The 17,808-nt window shown below is 39.8% G+C and overlaps 6 protein-coding genes and 1 long non-coding RNA gene across 7 annotated transcripts; 1 reads left to right on the top strand and 6 right to left on the bottom strand.

The window, feature by feature from the left end:
- Positions 1–9,462: 9,462 nt before the first annotated feature.
- Positions 9,463–9,819, bottom strand: LOC138911202 (uncharacterized). Its single transcript, XM_070208939.1, has one exon. It carries the CDS (start codon positions 9,817–9,819, stop codon positions 9,463–9,465), a length of 357 nt encoding a protein of 118 aa, XP_070065040.1.
- Positions 9,820–10,147: 328 nt separating this feature from the next.
- LOC26530374 (uncharacterized) lies at positions 10,148–10,665 on the bottom strand. Its single transcript, XM_015173322.3, has one exon. The coding sequence runs from the start codon at positions 10,637–10,639 to the stop codon at positions 10,292–10,294; it is 348 nt and encodes a 115-aa protein (XP_015028808.1). The 5' UTR covers positions 10,640–10,665; the 3' UTR covers positions 10,148–10,291.
- Positions 10,666–11,379: 714 nt separating this feature from the next.
- Positions 11,380–11,847, bottom strand: LOC6627401 (uncharacterized). Its single transcript, XM_002051876.4, has one exon. It carries the CDS (start codon positions 11,788–11,790, stop codon positions 11,464–11,466), a length of 327 nt encoding a protein of 108 aa, XP_002051912.1. The 5' UTR covers positions 11,791–11,847; the 3' UTR covers positions 11,380–11,463.
- A 435-nt stretch (positions 11,848–12,282) lies between these two features.
- LOC116651643 (uncharacterized) lies at positions 12,283–12,973 on the top strand. Its single transcript, XR_011416692.1, has 3 exons — positions 12,283–12,437; positions 12,501–12,576; positions 12,648–12,973. It is a non-coding gene; the product is annotated as an uncharacterized lncRNA (long non-coding RNA).
- Positions 12,974–13,387: 414 nt separating this feature from the next.
- On the bottom strand, positions 13,388–13,888 carry LOC6627402 (uncharacterized). The gene has a single exon (XM_002051877.4). The coding sequence runs from the start codon at positions 13,813–13,815 to the stop codon at positions 13,489–13,491; it is 327 nt and encodes a 108-aa protein (XP_002051913.1). The 5' UTR covers positions 13,816–13,888; the 3' UTR covers positions 13,388–13,488.
- Positions 13,889–15,140: 1,252 nt separating this feature from the next.
- LOC6627403 (uncharacterized) lies at positions 15,141–15,753 on the bottom strand. The gene is made up of 2 exons (XM_002051878.4): positions 15,597–15,753; positions 15,141–15,499 (listed from the first exon to the last, which is right to left on the bottom strand). The coding sequence occupies exons 1-2, from the start codon at positions 15,655–15,657 to the stop codon at positions 15,261–15,263; spliced, it is 300 nt and encodes a 99-aa protein (XP_002051914.1). The 5' UTR covers positions 15,658–15,753; the 3' UTR covers positions 15,141–15,260.
- A 1,098-nt stretch (positions 15,754–16,851) lies between these two features.
- Positions 16,852–17,366, bottom strand: LOC6627404 (spermatophorin SP23). Its single transcript, XM_002051879.4, has one exon. The coding sequence runs from the start codon at positions 17,271–17,273 to the stop codon at positions 16,995–16,997; it is 279 nt and encodes a 92-aa protein (XP_002051915.1). The 5' UTR covers positions 17,274–17,366; the 3' UTR covers positions 16,852–16,994.
- Positions 17,367–17,808: the final 442 nt, after the last annotated feature.

The following is a 17,808-nucleotide window of genomic DNA, read 5'->3' as shown; positions in this document are numbered from 1 at the left end:
AAAAAGAAAAGTGCAATCGCTCTTAGGCCAAATTCCGTATTTAGTTAAATATTTGGCTAAAAAATAGGTTATTCGCTGGAGGCAATTCCACAGCACACACAGTTTCAGCCGGACTTAGAATGCGCATACTATGTAAAATGCAACATTAACAATAAAATATTTATATAACAAATAATTGTTAATTGCAAAATATATTTTTGGACACAATCATTTACAACATTTAAAAGCTGGAGGTATACAACTATTAGCTGAGTTGCAAGATAATTGCTGTAGCTAATTACATTGATATGTAAAGCATAGTTAACAGATGTTAACAAGAGCTGCTGTTAGTTGTTTAAGAGTATTTAAGCATGAGCTAAACGTCATTGTTTTCGCTAGCTGTTTAGTTTTTCAATTCAATTAAATGCGTTCCACGTTTTCGGTACACTTGTTGTTTACACACTCAACTACGCACGCACACATATGGAGAGAGAGAGAGAGAGAGAGAGAAGTAGAGGGCGACAGAGATAGTATCAGAGCTGCGTATTTTTATAGCATACACTTTTGGCCTGGTTGGCAGTTAAGTAGCCAACAGGCTGCATGCGACTAGCTGCCATTGTTGTTGCTGTTGTTGTTGCTGTTGTTGTTGTTGTTGTTGTTGGTGCTGCTGGCTTTGCTTTGGTTTGGTTTTTGGAAGCAAAACTTTGTTAACTGGCGACCGCCGACGCGCCACTCGACTAGCTTGACAATATTTGCGCTGAGTTTGTTGTTGCAGCTGCCCGTTGTCGTTGCAACTGACCGTTGACCGTTGTGGCTGTTGTTGCTGTTGCTGTTGCAGCTGCTTGTTGGCTTGGCAATTGAATTTAAGTGGCTGCAACAGCAACAGCAACAAAGTCAATGACACGACTCGCATTCGCTTGGGCCACTTTGTGGCAGCAACAAAATATGTTGCATAGTTCTTATTTATTTTTGGGTTTTGGCCGGACCGGTTCGGGTCGGGGCGTGCGCCGGCAGCATTTCACATGTAGCATCATCATCAATTTTCATTGTAACGCGATTAGGGGCCCGGAACTTGAACCAGCAACCGGATTTCGTGCCTAACATCATTTTGACCTACAGTCCAAAATGTGTAGGGGCACCTCCTTAGCCCTCCCCACTGCCAATTGTAGCTCCCGCGAGCATTTATAAATGATGAGAACGCGCGTTTTGGCGAGCTACCTCCCCCCCACACACACACACTCACACACCCCCTCACAATACTAGCCGCTCTGCAGTGCAGCATCTGTTTTATGTTGTCGGCGTATCATTTTTCTATGGCCATGTGTAATCTATGCCCCATTTGTTGCTGTTGCTGTTGTTGCTTTCACATTTTTCTATATACTATATATTTCCATATTTATTGTGCGGCCTTTTCTCTATAATCTTTTGCGCAGCTCCATTGTTTGGCCATTTTTTGGGTGGCTCCATTTCTGATAGACAGACACATGCTTCTTTGATTTATGAATGCAAACGAGCCAAGCAACAACAACACAACAGACAACAACAACAACAGCAGCAACAACTTGTTTAGTCAGCTTGCCACATTTGGCTTTGTCTGTTGCCTCACGCAGCGCTTTCTTTTTGTATCAATTAGCCTGAAAGTATGCTAACTTCAAATTTTCATTATTAGTTTAATATAATATAATAATTATTAATAAATATTCTCAACCTGAAACAATGCCTGGCCTTATGGCAATCAAACCTTAGTTCCTTAGTTTTTTTTTACACTTAGCAGTGGAGTAAATATTTATCTAATATTAATAGGCTTTCTTATAAGTTCCTTTCAATTCATGACAAGTTATTTATATTTAGAACTGGAGGAGTCATAGTTAGCACAGTGAACTTATAGGTTTCTATATAATCTTTTTATCTACCAATCTTGAAGAATAAAAGAACTTAATTGAATTGAAAATGTCTGCCTTAATGCGCTATTAATGTATTTTACCGCCTTTTACCGACTTGCAACAGCAAGTTCAACAACCACTTAAGGCTCTTCTTATTGAGCTATTACTGAATAATACCTAGACATTTATAAATGTAGATATATATATATATATGTGTATGTATGTATAGGGCGCATTCTTCTCAATTTGTTGCCTTAACAAAAACTCAATCAGTGAATGGGAACCGAATCGGAGAGTCGAGGAATTTCAAGTGAATTTCGCTGCAGTCGCAGTTCTAATGAAGCAATTTTCGCTAAAAGCAGTTACCACACAGCAGCCCCAACATCCAGCCCATACCGAAAGCTACATATGGATAGTCGAAACCCCTCGCAAGCCCCCTTGCGTCCCTGCCTATGGCGCGTGTTTGTTTCAAAGCTCGAATTGCAAGTCGCAGGCAGAAGAACGTTGAATGCGAAAAACTGCAGCTGGCTGCCAGTTGCTATGGCTTTGGCTTGGCTTTTGCAATTATCCACGAAAATATCCACATCAAGCAGAGCTAAACCCCATGCCCACGCCCCCCTCGTACACCTCTTCCCCGCCTTGGCTACGCCAGTGGCTTTGCAATGCTTTCAGCACTTGGCAGCTACGTGCGAATTTATTGATAGCGATATTTTTTGGACTGAGCTTAGTTTGAGGGCCAGCAGCGAGACGTCGTCGTCGGCGGCTAAGTGCATTTTACATTTCCGGTCAATGGCGCTAACCTCACGACTCAACTGCTTAACCTCAGCAGGCGGCAAGCACCCCCCGCCAGCCCCCTGCTCCGCTGCTGCTACTCTGACAACATTTCTTATTATGTTCGCTTTTGGTTTTCATTTGCTTTTCATTTGCCATTACTTGTTAGCAATTTGCGTCACGCTCTTTGGCCATTGAGACCTTTTGGCTAACACTGGTATTATAGCAGCACCCCGCTAACCAACCCCACCACATCCCGCGCTGCACACCCCTGCAGCCGGGCTGCGTACGTGTCGTGGCGCCTGGCTTAAGGGTTAGCGTTTTGGGCCAAGTGTCGACACTTTTTGCAAGTTTCTACTGCTTGGCACTTGCTTTGTAATTTTTATTGGCTCTGAAGTTGACTCTCTATCTTTTTCGCACTCCCTCTCTTTCTCTCTCTCGCTCCCACTCTCATATTCATTTGTAAATGGCGCACATAAATTTATTTGTTTGTTATAACAAGGAGCAACGCCTAAGTCTCTGTCCCTAACCCCCCATAGAGCTCTTCAGAATTTGATGCGTGTCCCGTTTCACATATTTTGACAATTTCATTGTCTTTTGTTTTATTTTCTACAGTTTTGTGTTGTTTGGTTTTCTCTTTCAAATGATCTTTGCTTTTGTTTTTATTCCCTTTTGAGGGGCTATGTGGGGCCATATTTGCGCCTCATATAAAGAGTGTCACGTTCTTTGAGCACTCATATGTGTGCAGAAAGGGGTGGGTGGGAGTGCGGGCGGCATTGTGGCAACTCTCTTGTTCACTTGCAAATGCTTTTATGCTCAAATAACAAGCCATAAACATTTTTTGCTGTCATGCGAATCGCTAACCGCTTTCGCGCTGTTTGCGCGCGTTTTAAAACGCGCGCACGCAAATATAATATACAAAAATACAAAAGAAAAAAAATAACAAAAACAAATAAAAAATGATAAAAATTTTATTGCGCACGCAAAACAAATGAACTAAATGGCTTTGTCGCATTAGAGGCACACACACACACACACACACACACATACATGTGAGTATTGCAATTGGGGGGCGTGGCAAATGCGCCCATCATCTAGTACACAAATTGCCAGCACTTTTGTATTTTGATTGCCGCCTCTCAGCTCTTTTATGCAATGTTCTTTGTTTTCTTTATTCGTATTCTAGCATTTGATTAGTTGACACTTTTTATGCCCAAAGTATCCAAAAGTGATTGTACGCCCCTCCCCATCCTCAGGCACTCCATGCCCCACATCCCCCCCCTGCTTGTCATTTTATTAGATAGCTACACAAATTGGCTGGCAAATACGAAAGTTGCCGAGCTGCTTTCTGTCAAACATTTTGTGCACCTGTCCAAAGATTTTTGTAGCCGTTTCAGTCAATCTTTTATTTGTTGCTGTAGATTTTCCATTGCCCTTTTAATTGTACAACTAAAATGTAAGTTAATTTTATCTTATCTTTTAACTTAACCCATTGTGTAGAAAATACATTTTTTTGAAGTCAACTAAGGTAATTAAATACATTTCAATTTCAAAGATTAGAAAAGGAAAATTGTATAACATTTATTTTGTGTTATTGCAAGTTGCAAATATTGCGTAAGTTTTGACATCAAAATATCAATTGAGTACATCAATTCCTTGGTATATTGCCATGTTTCACATGCACATAATTGATTAAATTACTAAGTCAGAGTTTATTAAGGTCTGAATCTAAAGCCTTTGGCTGCATCTTCAGATATCTGAAATTTCAGATTTCAATAGAATTCGTCAATTTGTATTGAATTTCATAATTCCCAAAATTTGAGCTGCAATCATTAACTAACAGGTTAAATTCATCTCTGACTCACATTTGTGCCAAGGGAGTCCAGCAGAGGCCTTTAGCTAGCTTTCTATGCCTTGACTGCTCTCCATAAATTAAGCATACACACACATACATATATATTTCTAGCTACAGATATGCTTAGACAAACACACACACACACACACACACACACACACACACACATACGCACACACTCACCTATACGACAACTATTTTGTATACGAAATTTCTAAATGGAATTTAATTTCCGGATTAGAACAGACATTTCATGCATTTTGGGGCTAAACTAAACTATGGCAGACCGTGCCGGGCTTTACAATTTGGTCTCCAGTTTGGTCCCAGCCGTCGCTCCATGCCTCAATGGGCAATAACAGCAACAACAACAACAGAGCATTGAGCTTTGGTTAGGCGTGGCACAGGTCCAAATATTTTCCAACATTTGCGGTTTTTATTCTACCCTTTGCTAGGGGTCTTACGATTTAATGATCGCATTTAATGGCGCAGGAGTAAGAGGAAAGAAAGCTGCAGCTATCGCGAATAGGTAGCAATATCGCCTTCTTATCGCTTTCCTATCTTCCTGACATATGAAGAGATCGACTGAGACGTCGGAATAGGTTGCTTTAATAAAGTCAAGGAATCTTAGTCTTAAGTGTACTGTCAAAATTACACTTCACGTTTGTTGAATAAAAAAATGATATACTTCTCTGAACACAACTACACGATTGCAATTAGGCAGGGTATTTAAAAGTCAGCTTGATAATAGTTTTAAATTTTGTATTGTTTAAAAAATTGCCAGCTTGCCAATTTTCGTGTACGTATTTTGCTGTAAATTTTGTTATCCCCACAAAATCCAAATGCAAACACAACTTGAGACTGAGCTCGAGAGAAACAGAGAGAGAAAGAGAGAAAAAGACAGTGAGTGAGGATATGCAACGAGATGCTTTGATTGAGACATGACAGTTCTCCCCTTTGTCTCTGCCTCTGCCTGTAGCAGTTGCTGTTCAGGCAACTGGCTCAGATTTATGTTGTTCGCATCGAGCTTTTAATGTAATTTGGTTTACCAACAGACAATGCCGATAATGACGATGATGATGATGATGACTCTGACGAGCATTATTAAGTTGATGACGATAATGATGATGTTGTGTCTAGTAAATGAATTTGTTCTTGATATTGTTGTTGATAAGTTGACAATGTAACTTGGACTTACTCTCAGGCAGTGCCTATGGACTTTAATGTGACTCTCATTTGGCTAAAACTAAATTTTTTAATAGAGTGAAAATTGCCGGAAACACAATTAAAAATGGGGTTTGCCATGAAAAGGCTGGCAAAGCTGTTCTAAGAAAAAAAAACAAAAAATTCCATAAAAGCAAATGAATTACTGCTTTGGGTCGCAGCAGGTGCCGCACACACACACACACACACACACACACACAGAGCAAAATCCAGACAAAGGAGCGCAAGAAAACAAAAGAAATGTAAGGCTGAAAGGCAGCACCAAGTTCTCAAATCAGCCAGAAAATGGAGCAAGACCTACTGGGTCTGAGAACATATGTATGTGGATTGAGAAGGGGCTGCTGAGGATGTCTGATACTCCCTCGACGGCGGAAGCACCTTGTTTTCGGCGACCCGTTACCCAGCCCAGACATACTCCTCACACTTGGAGCTCGGTGCTGCAAACGTTTATGGTCTTGTTGGGGATATACATAATATGTTCATTGTTTTGAAAACAACAGGTAAAACAGGCTGTCTGATGAGGCATAGTTAGGAGCGAGCGAAAGTGAGAGAGAAAAGGGTGGCAGCATATGAAGGCAAAATGCACAACAATAGCAAAAAATTATGCGAGAAAGAGAAGAGATGTGAAAGCTAGCCAAAAGTAAGGGGGGGAGGGGGGGGATCAAGCGGTTAAAGAACGTCAAATAAAGATTAGCCAAACGTGGTGCAGTTTTTACATTTAAAGGAATATATATACATATACATATATATAGATTTATACTGCATATTTTCGATAGTCGAAGAGAGTAAACTGAGCAAAGTCAAAGTCAAAAAGCCAGTACAGCTACCCTTAGGGTATATTCTCCTTTTATATATATATTCATTTGAAGAATTTGAAAATCGACCCTCGCACAATTTAAGCAAAGCCTGGCCTGTGCTCGGGCTCAACGTTAGACGTACGGCCAGGTAAACCATTTTTTTTAGCTTCGGCTGGATTGCACGGTAAGCGGATAAGTTAGTGTCTATGTGTTAGCTGCTTTTGTTAAATAATGAATGAACGAATGACCAACTGATGGCATGAATGCATGAATGAGTGAATGAAGCATAGCCAAACACGCGTCTGGCGCCCCAAAGTGCAAGCGCCGAGAGCCAAAGACGAAACAGGGGCAAGTTTAACATGAATTATTATGTGCGGAAAAGTTTCATGAAGCCGGGCCAGTTTGGATGCCAGGGGGCATGGATAGAGGAGGGCGGAACAGTGTACACAAACACATATACACACAGCCAAACACACAAGCACACACACACACACAGTCTGTAGCCGTTCCGGCTGGTCTGCCAACTTGGCTTGGACTGTGCGACTGGAACTGCCACTGGGACGTTTCTTTCTTCTCTTTTTTGTTTTCTTGTATCTGTTACATACAATTTGTTTTAATTGCGCAAAGTAGTTGGCAACACTATTAGTGTAGCCAATTAATTTTCATTTAACAAGCAGCCCGCAGGATTCCCGTCTCTCCTTGTCGCTGGCCTTTGTTTTAACACAGTTCCCGCGATTGTTGTTCTCTTTGTTGTTGTTGTTGTTGCTGTTGCTGTTGTCGTGTGCGCTTTGTTGAGACATTTAAAACACTTGCATCTTCGCGCTGCTGACGTCACATTTATCAATAATTAAACGGTTTTAGTTTTCCTGATTATAAACGTGAATGCAGCTCATATTTTAGGAAAATGAAAATTAAATACTTTTAAAGCATTTGGGTATTTAAAAGTTTCGAACGAAAATTAAACTTCCGTCAAATGCAATCATTGAGGTCCATTTTATTTAAAGACAATTACAGTTAGTAGGTAATCATGCTGTCCATTTATAAATACGCTACTTGGACAGTCTGTTAGGAATCAATCAGTCGGTCAAATACTTTAACAGCCATGTTTAAACCAGGCAATCAGCTCATCAATTACGCTGTCAATCATTCTATCCATCACTCCAGCTAAAATTCGATTACTTAATGAATCAATCACCCAATCATAACAGATAACAGCCTGGTAACAGTCTGTTAGTCCGTCAATCAACCGCTCTGTTTGTCGGTCAGGTAATAAGCAATAAGTCAATCTATCCGTCAATCAATCTGTCAGTCTGTTAGCCAACAGTCAATCAGTCAGTAAATCACTCTGTCATTCAGTGGGTATCAATCAGTAAACCAATCCGTAAGGTAATAGTCAATCAACAGTCGGTCAGTTAGCTAACAATCAATCAGTCAATCAATCTATGATACCTTTTACCTAGCTTACAGATGGTCTTTTGATGCTGATAAAGAATATATTAGCTTAAAAGGGCTTGGAGATCAATATGCCCTCTTTATATGCAGTTTGTATGCATAGGGCGTATGAGAAAATTATATGTACGCCTCGTAATGTTGAGCTGGCAACGCGAGTGATGTAAATAATATTTTGTTGCTGGGATTTTTATTTGCCACCCAGCGACAAGGCGACGCGCGGTTTTAAACAATTTTTAATTAATTTGCGCAAGGACAATGCAGCGTGACAGCAGCTGCTTGGTATTAAACTCACGTAAGTGGGCTTAAGGCGTGGCATTGGCAAGCAAATGAGGGCGTTAAATTAAAATTGTTGCGAATTTCTGCAGCGGCAGGCTACAACAACTTTAGTTAATCAAATGACATGCAATACGCGCACACACACACACACACACACGCACACAATGCTGTGCTGGGCGTGGCTGCCAAACGCACACACACACACACACACACACACATAAATCACAGAACTCGCATTCCCCACCTACTCTTCAATCTACTTAATTGCTTAAACAAAATGCTGCGCACTATTGAGCAATTATGCAGTCAACGCCCTACCCGCCCGCCCCCTTTGACACGATGGGGCCCCATACAAAAGTATGCAAAACTTGATGCCAGAAATTAACAGTCCGCCAAAATGTCTTAATATATTCAACGATTTGACGTTCGTCGTCAGCTTTTTGGCTCCCGCTCCCTTTTCATATAATTTATGCGCGTTTTAATTTCATTTGGTGCCTAACAATTGCCACGCCCATTCGCTTGTCAAAATGTGCGCGCCCCAAAACGAAATATGTTATTTTAACACCTTCAAGGTTGCGCCCCTCAGACACAACACTAAGCTCCACCGCAGGCCCACTCCCACTCTCCCTCACTAAAGAAAAGGGTCGAAAGTGCTCCAGGAGCGGCAATCAATACGGTAACAGATTGTTTAAACCTTGGGGCGAAAGATGTTAAATGATTTTTATCGAGGCTTATGTAATTTATACATAAACTGGCCAATGTCGGCATCGATTAATTTGTTGGAGCTGAGGCTATATAACGCAAGTTCTTCAACTATTTAATATTAAATTGTCTCTTTTGTTGATAAAAAGCTTTTAGTAACCATCGAAAGAGCAAACACAAATGCATAAACAGAACTCGTGCAAGGTGGTTGGCAACTTTTACAAATTGTTTTAATTTCATATATTAAGGACAACAAACAATTATATTAAATGCTATTTTTGTTTTGTTTTATTTCAAAAGGGTTTTCAATTAAGTGTCACACTTGCCCTTTCGCTCCCAGAGTTCCCAGTATATGCTCAAAATGTATCACATGTGGTCGAAGGTGCTTCGAAACAGAATGAATGTGTTAAAATTACTTTAAATTTAATTAAATAAATCTCTTAAATATCACGATCACAATTTTATTTTGTAGCGGCTTGTTCCAAAACTTCTTGAAATTTTCGAGTACTTATTAGTTATGTAACATTTAACATTTTTCACTGTACTTTGGCGGAGGATCCGAGAGATTTGACTGCTTCGTTACTTGCCAATTGCTGGCCGTTTGTTCTGGTGGCGCATAGGCGGGTGGTGGGTCAACCACCTGCTGTGGCATAGCCATATATTGGGTATTGCTAGACACCACAGCTGGTGTCACTCGCATCGAGGTCTTGCCGGGGCTTACTGTAACCACACCAGTGGTGGGCACCAGCACGACATTGCCATTCATTATGAGTCTGCAGCGCCGACAGGGACCCCAAAGCCAGCCGAGTGTCGCTCCGATCAGTCTACGGCGATGATAGCACTCGCAATGTTGCACAATTTGGATCTGCTGAACTTGAGCCATATTTTGTGTGGAAGTATTCCTTGTTCGTTGTTCGATTCGTAACTGTTTGTGAACTACGCCTCAAGTGTCGCATTTATAGAAATATGTGTCCGTTATCAGCTATAATAATCCCACATGTCGGTTAACAATAGATATTCGCAGTGATTCATTTCCAAGCACCGATAAGGAATGTCATAGGTCAGAACTAATTTTAATGTATTTTATAATTATTTTATTATTATTTCAATAGTTTAAATATATTTTAAACGTATTGATATTATGTTTATCTTATATTTTTGAAATTTTAAAATAAATTAATTTAGTTCATTATTTGTATTGCCTAATTGAATATTTTATACATTTTTATATTAAATAAAAACTTTACAGAACACCAGATAACCAAAAGAAATTATTATATTATTTCTTTCACTGAAAAATCTTGCATATAAGAAATTTCCAATTTTTATAAGTCCTACTTTTCAAGACAGGCTTTTCAGTTGGTGGCCACCATTTCGCTGTACTTCGGCGGAAGTGCCGAGGGAAACGTTTGCTGCGTAGCCTGCCAATCGATGGCCATTTGTGCTGGTGCAACAGCCACTTGTGGCACGTTAACAGCTCGAGTGGTTGTGGACACAACAACAGGGGACACGCACGTTCTGTCTATGCCGCCATTTACTGTTACTGCAGCCGCACCAGAAGTGGGCACCACAACCACATTGCGATCCATCATGCGTCGGCAGCGGCGGCAGGGACGACCCCAGGCCCAGGGACGCAGCACATAGAGAAGTCCACGACGATGATAACATTCGCAGCTTATGTTCACCTGTTGCACTACGGTCATGTTTTGCTGTAGAATGTCTCGTTTGTCGTCTGATAGCTAACTGATTTTTAGCTACGACGCGATTGTTGCATTTATAGTGTGAAATTTGTAACTATCGGTATCGTAATCCCTTACGTCTGTTATCGATAACTTGATGTTTGCAGTGATTCATGCGCATTCAGCGATAAGACGTCGCGTGCTGATAAATGTTTCACAGGGGGCCAAAGGCACTATCTATAAGCTCTGAGACAGCGATTGGCTTGAGAATTAAAGTCTCACGCTTTGCTCTACGGTCAGTTGCACTTGCAGAGGTAGAGAGAATTAGACTTAACGACAATTTTCAAGCTCACGGCAAAAGTGAACTCTAACTTATGAGAGGACTTTAAGGATGAAAAGCCCTAAAAAAGTTTTAGAATTATTAAATCAAAATTAGAACTTCCGAAGCATGAGTTGTGTTTATCGAGAAACAAGATAAACAAATATCCCATTAAATGTTTAGACCAATTCTTATTGGTTTATCTCCCCAGTTAGCATAAAATTAAGTTATAAATTAAAGTTTCAATTAGTTGTTTTACTACAAATTTATTTTTATTATATTTTTCTCTATAGAAAGATATCACTTTGAGCAACTTGAATCGACTGTTTTATTAATTTATCAATTTGATAATCAATTATAGATGTTCTTATTTGAAATTAGGCACGCAAAAGCTAGTCAGACTTGATATTAATTAAATTATTGAATTTAATTTTAAGATATTCAGTTTTCATTTGAAAAAGTTATTGCTTTATTTTTAATATTTTCTTAAATCTCTTCAAATCCGCATCAATCTAAGCCTGGCTTTGCTTTAGCCGACGACCACCGTTTCGCTGTATGTGGGCGGCAGAGTCGCAGGATAGGATGTCTGCTGTGTCAGGACCACCTGTTGCTGTTGCACCGGCACCGCCTGGGTGGTGGTTGTGGATACCACAACTGGTGATCGGCGTGTCGAGGTCATGGCGGGTGTCACTGTTACGGCAGCCGCACCAGAAGTGGGCACCACAACCACATTGCGATCCATCATGCGTCGGCAGCGACGGCAGGGACGACCCCAGGCCCAGGGGCGCAGCACATAGAGGGGTCCATGGCGATGATAGCACTCGCATTGAATATTGACCTGTTGAATCTCAGCCATCTCGTTGGATTGTGGTATTCCTTGATTGTTGTTCGTTTCGTTACTGAGTGTCAGCTTCGATGCAATTGTTGAATTTATAACGCAAAATATATACCACTCGTCGTTATCAGTTTATTGTAATCCTTCAGGTATCTTATCGATGAATTGCCTTAATGATGGATCCATTCTTGCTGTGATTCATACATAAGACGCAGAGACGCTACCAAATGCTTCAGGCGAGTCAAGATATGTGCATTGCCTTCACGCGAGTGACTCATGTGTATCTTAAGCCAAGCCACGAATTAGTATTCAGTATTCCGTGCTTAGGAAACATATTGAAACATTTGATTTAAATCAAATACTTTTCGCTATATTCGTTGACATTTCAATAGTTTACATAATGTTGTAATGCACTGTTATCTTTGTTTATATAATTTAAGGATTTGTCCATATTATTGTTTTTTGTGCAAGTTTTTAATTTTATCAATTGACAAACGGTTTACAACTTGGCCTTGATGGCACGCAGTAGCCTTTTGCTTACCTACAAATTTTCTATTGCCTGAATTTAGTTAACTTTATTTTCTCAGTCTTCTCGGGGCTAAAGAATTGGCATATTCAGATAGACTCTCAAATCAAAATAACACAGATTCGGAAGGTCTTTCGCTATGGTATTGGTTTGTTGCATTTGTTTTCAATATGAGTCGCTAAATCTTGGCTTGCAATTCTAATAGAATACCGAAATAAACAGCTCAGCTACGGCAGATGGAGAACCGAATCTCAAGATAAATCGAGGGTCATACACTTCGGGTATATAATTAAAAGAAAACATTACATAAATATACCAATAATCACAATAGTTTCTTTCATTTCATTATTAGAAAGAAACGAAAACTCTCAAGCTTGGAACCAAAAGAATAGACAAGAGACCACTTGGGCTGATGCTGGTGGCCCTGGTTCCAAGTTGAGCAAAGTCAAGTTGGCTAGGGCTCGGCCTGTAACACGCGGTCGACCAGACTGGATGCGTGATCCATTTGGTCGAACGCAAATAATTCAAAATCTAATCATAATGATACCCATCGGCATTTTACTCGCGGATCGCATTCTAGAATTTATATTTGTTAAGTAATCGTCATCAATGATCATCTCGGGCTTTTTTTTCGAAATGTGCCGAAAAGATTGGTAAATAAATTATTCGACGGTTATACGAAACTTTGCGTTTAATACCCGGTGAGCTCTTTCAAAGATCATCATTATTGACAACTAAGCCAAGTGACGATGTAAATATACAATTGGATTTGACTGGAACTGAGGCAATTTTGGTTAACGTAGATTTTAGATGACTCGCCCACTGCTAATTAAACAAAAGATTTTATTCGCCCCTCTTTGCGATTTTCATGAGTTCAAGTAATATCCACGGCTATCACGCTTTGGCGTTAACATATTGTAATGTCCCTTTTGTTTATAAAAAGCTTTTAGTAACAATCGAAAGAGGAAACACGGAACAGAACTCATGCATGATAGTTGGCAACTTTTACATAAGATTTTAATTTCATATACAAGTGACAAATAACAAATATATATTTACTTTTTTTTTGTCTTTTCAGACCACACGATAATATAATTTCAATAAAGAGTAATTACTATCTCTGATTTATTTTATTTTTAACTTATTCAAGGAACTTTTCAAATGGTTTTCCAATTAAGTGCCACGCCCAGTTGTTACCACATAGGCCGCTGTTGCTCCACAATGACAACTTCCTCGCGGGGGGGACGACGTCCGCCAATGTTGAACTCGATTAGTGGTCGACTGGGTCGCATCACATCCACCTCGACAATGGGGCGTGGTGGTGGCGGAGGCTGGTAGACAGCCGCTGGTGTGATCACCTCTACCACTTCCTGTTGATAGGAGGGATAGCGCGAGCCGACATCAATCTCAACAACGGGCCGTGGAATACGTGGTGGCACAATATCCACCTCCACAATGGGACGTCCACCATGATGGTGATGGTGATGGTGATGGCGGCGCTCGTCCTCGTAGTATGACATGGTTCCTTATTAATGTATATTCCTTTTTATTTAGGTATAGAAGCAGTTGACTCTGCTTTCGCTGGGCGTTAACTGAATTTCTTTCGCAACTGGTTAACATATTTAAGCGGACAGCTTTCCGGCGGTTTGACCAGGTCGGTACTTTTTTTATTTTGTTTTGTTGGGGGCTTAGTTCACTATCTTGTCAGGTGGTTTTAGGTGTCTTCGATAAACATTGATAAACAACTTCCAGTGTGGGCGGCCAAAAGCCAGAGGGGAATAACAAGCAAAATGTGTTGTTTTATTAAATTTTGGAATTTTACGCGAATCGCAACAGGCACGGTAACAAAGATATATGAATCATATTATTTAATAATAATTTCCTGAGAAAATCAATGTATCTTCCGGAAATAAATTAAGTCCAGCTAGAAGTTAAGTTTGACTTAAAGACTGGCCTTCAACTGATTATCAATGTCATTGATTTCACTTTGCTGACTGGGTTTGATGTCATCGATTAGAATTAATGAAATAACTTCCAGTATAAATAAGTTCCAGGAGAGACACACAAAAAACCATTGTCAACAAGCATATATGTTAAATTAAATGGCGACGTAGAATACAATAAGTGCAAAATATGATAAGATATTCTAATACCATTGCCAAAAAAATGTTTACTTATAGTAAAAAGATAATGAATTGCTTCCGAAAGTTATAAAAAACGACAGATACACTATCATCATGAGATTGAAAGCAAACTTTTCATGTTTATAGCGGCAGTCCTTTAAAAGCAAATAACTTCACATGAAATTAAAATAATAGGCTCAAGTACTTACAGGTAATATATTAGAGTGCTTGACTAGCAGATACAATGTAATCTGTATAGATACAAGATCAGAAGGTTCTACTTTTAAAATAATGATATATCAAAAAAGTGAAATATTCCCAATCTGTATAAACAATGCGAGTTGCTCTCAAAATGTTCGAGTTAAATAAAAAAATTCATATAGTATTATCAATATAACGAGAATGGGAAAACATATCGATGACAATCATTGTTTGGGAACCTTTTAAAAAAAAAAACTTCTTCGACACATATTAAATTAAGTTGTCTAGGAAGCAGCCTAAATAAAATAGATGGTTGAAATGCATTTTTACAGAGTGGTCTTATTCCTCTCGTTCCACAAAGATTTTTGGTTCGTAATATGATCCGTCACACTTATCAACAGTTTTTACTTTTTCGAAATTCGTGAAATTTGTGAAATTTAAAAATATCTTTAGTTTGCTATATTTCAAGATTTTGCAAGTTCTTAGAAAAAGTCCGGTTCATAGCAAAAAATGTTTCACAATTAAAGGGCATGCTTTATAATTGCCACTTATAGATTAATTTATTTTCGCGATATACACAAATATTTAACATATTTCATAATAATTCATAGTTTTACACTCGATTGCGTGGGCCGCGTTGTCTACCATTGTGGATAGGGGGGAGTGTTGTACTGCTGATACTGATACTGATAGCCCTGCTGCTGCTGATAGTAGCCCGCTCCGCCCATGGACGTGCCATTGTATGGCTGAGGCATCATCGCTTGGCCACCAGGCAGGGGCATATAGTTGGTAGCTGGGCTAACTATGACGACTTCGGGCCTAGCAGCCGGCGGCGGATAATATGAGCCACCCCAGCCGGGGAAAACATCAATCTCGATATCTGTACAAAAGTATAAATATATATACAATATTATTGTTGGCCATCTAGAGAATGATATGCGTTGATCAAATCTCTTGTGTACGTCTCGAATGCTTACTTGGGCGATGATGGTGATGATGATGACTATAGCGACATGGATCTTCATAGTATGGCCGCATGGCTCTTGCCAATGCTTGTGCTGTATGGAGCACAGCAGTTTGTCTACTAAGCCTTATCGTTGCCAAAACACTTTTTTGTTCAGTTCGGTTCTGTTCGTAGCTGACTTCCAGTGCAGTTGGCCATCAATCAGGGCAGAGCTTATTGGCATTTTCATTCCAGTGTTCAGATAAGCGGGCCCAAAGCACACAGCTTGTTAGTCATCTTGACTGGGCAGCAATCGACTGATAATAAGCAGGCGCAAGCTGCGGGGGTTGTACTCCAAATTCAACTACATAAATGCGCGAACTGTTGTGATTCTTTGCATTTTATTATTGTTTTTATTCACAAAATGACTTGCACTGTCATTTTTTTAATCAAACGTGAACTTTCAGCTTGTAAAGTAGTTCAAAAATTCCAAAATGTGGTTCATTATTATGGCTGGTTGGCTGGAATTCACTTTCGTTTACAGCAAATGTGATTTTGCCTTTTTATGAACTAGTTCAACAATTCTTGAATGTGATTTATTATGATCTTTCCAATATCTTCATAGAATTAAGTTATCTCTTTATCAAAAATGAGTTTCTAGACTTATGGACTAGTTCAACAATTCTTGAGTCATTTATTATTAATATATCTAGCCAGGACGCAGCTCTGATGCTTTGGAGTTTACTTCACATTTGTACGACACCCATAACAATCGAAATATATAAAAATGATGAATGTCAATTGTAGTTTGAGGCGTGTAGTTCCAGGTTGTAATTGTAGATTGAATATAGCACGGGTGGAACAAGTAAAGCCGCGTAATACACACGTTTATACACAAAATATATACAAGATTAGGCTCGGTATCAAAACCTTCAAAATAAGTAAGCAAGAAAGCAAGAAAAATACAAATTGTCAGAATTTTTTCAGTATTTATTAAAAATGAAGTGAAGTCATTTCGACTTGGACATGTCTTAGCAATACTTTTTTGAAAGCAAATAATAGATTCTTGCAGATCAACCCTCGTAATTAATAATGTCTGGCTATGCCGGTTGATATTTTGATTTATAGTTTGTGTTTATGTGCGACGAATGCCTCAATAATCAATACATAATCCAAAGCCACAGCTGGCATGGAGTTTTTCGGCTATAGAGGCCATTGATAGCGGGCTTATCGCAGAGATAGGAAAAGTTCGATAAGCGCTGGCCAAAGTAAATTGAACACATATATGATAAGTTATAGTACATATATATAATTTTTTTCCAGGTGTTTCGAATGTTCAGGTGATTTCTTGTGTGCTAACAATGCTTGTCTACAGGTCTACGAAATATTTGTGCTGCGTAAATTCATGAAAAGGAGAACGCTTCGCCTCCTTCTAGTAGCGGGGTGGTGGATTGTGATAGTGTCCATCTGATGGCGGCTGCTGGTAATAAGGCGGCGGCGGCTGCTGCTGTACAACAACAACAGGTGCTGGCCGCGGTGGTGGTGGCGCCTGCTGTACAACCACAACGGGCGCCGGACGCGGCGGCGGTGGCGGCGTCTGCACAACGACAACATTGTTGTGATGATGGCGCCGGGGCCAACGGGGTGCAATCTGCACATTGATAATGGGTCCACGACGTGGTGGTCCACCGCAACGATCACCTGGTGTCATATTTGGGGTCTGTATGATATTTAACTCTAAAAAACTTGTTAACTCTTTGGGGACACGTCCAAACGCGTTCGCTTATCGTTCTTAACTGAACCGAAGGCAAATTTAGAGCCACGGCAAAATGTGCATAATGGCAATGTTTCGATCCGTATTGCACAAAAAGCTTGGCATGTACATATGTGTTTATTACTCATACGCAGTGTGTTTCGCACTGCCAAAAAATCAGGGAGAGGCAGACAGAAAGAGAGAGAGAGAGAGCGAGAGAGAGAGATTGTGCGAGTTTGAGTAAAATGTTTATTGCTTGATTAGACATAGCTCTCATAGCTATACCATCAATTTTTTGATTGATTATTTTTATCAGTTGCAATATTTTGTTTTAGATATGTATAACGAAAAGTTCTGTCCCCCTTGAGCTTTTGCAATATTCTGCTCGGAATCCTCTGACTCAGAGACATTCGGGCTTCCCATTGTTTTAACTAAATTCTTAAACACTGATGACTCATTTGCAGACATTGCATAGATATAATGCAGCCTTTTA

The sequence above is a fragment of the Drosophila virilis genome, chromosome 4, assembly GCF_030788295.1.
Source record: "Drosophila virilis strain 15010-1051.87 chromosome 4, Dvir_AGI_RSII-ME, whole genome shotgun sequence".
Classification (NCBI taxonomy): domain Eukaryota; kingdom Metazoa; phylum Arthropoda; class Insecta; order Diptera; family Drosophilidae; genus Drosophila; species Drosophila virilis.
The sequence above is the reverse complement of the archived record's forward strand: the minus strand, read 5'-3'. Positions and strand labels throughout refer to the sequence as shown.

What these genes read in the sequence shown, in the direction of transcription:
- LOC6627404 (XM_002051879.4), bottom strand. Translation starts at nt 17,273, where the DNA reads ATGACACCAGGTGATCGTTGCGGTGGACCACCACGTCGTGGACCCATT.
- LOC26530374 (XM_015173322.3), bottom strand. Translation starts at nt 10,639, where the DNA reads ATGACCGTAGTGCAACAGGTGAACATAAGCTGCGAATGTTATCATCGT.
- LOC138911202 (XM_070208939.1), bottom strand. Translation starts at nt 9,819, where the DNA reads ATGGCTCAAGTTCAGCAGATCCAAATTGTGCAACATTGCGAGTGCTAT.
- LOC6627403 (XM_002051878.4), bottom strand. Translation starts at nt 15,657, where the DNA reads ATGCGGCCATACTATGAAGATCCATGTCGCTATAGTCATCATCATCAC. An exon ending in TCATCACCATCATCGCCCAA is followed by an intron (nt 15,500 to 15,596) that starts GTAAGCATTCGA and finishes ACTTTTGTACAG; the next exon opens with ATATCGAGATTGATGTTTTC.
- LOC6627402 (XM_002051877.4), bottom strand. Translation starts at nt 13,815, where the DNA reads ATGTCATACTACGAGGACGAGCGCCGCCATCACCATCACCATCACCAT.
- LOC6627401 (XM_002051876.4), bottom strand. Translation starts at nt 11,790, where the DNA reads ATGGCTGAGATTCAACAGGTCAATATTCAATGCGAGTGCTATCATCGC.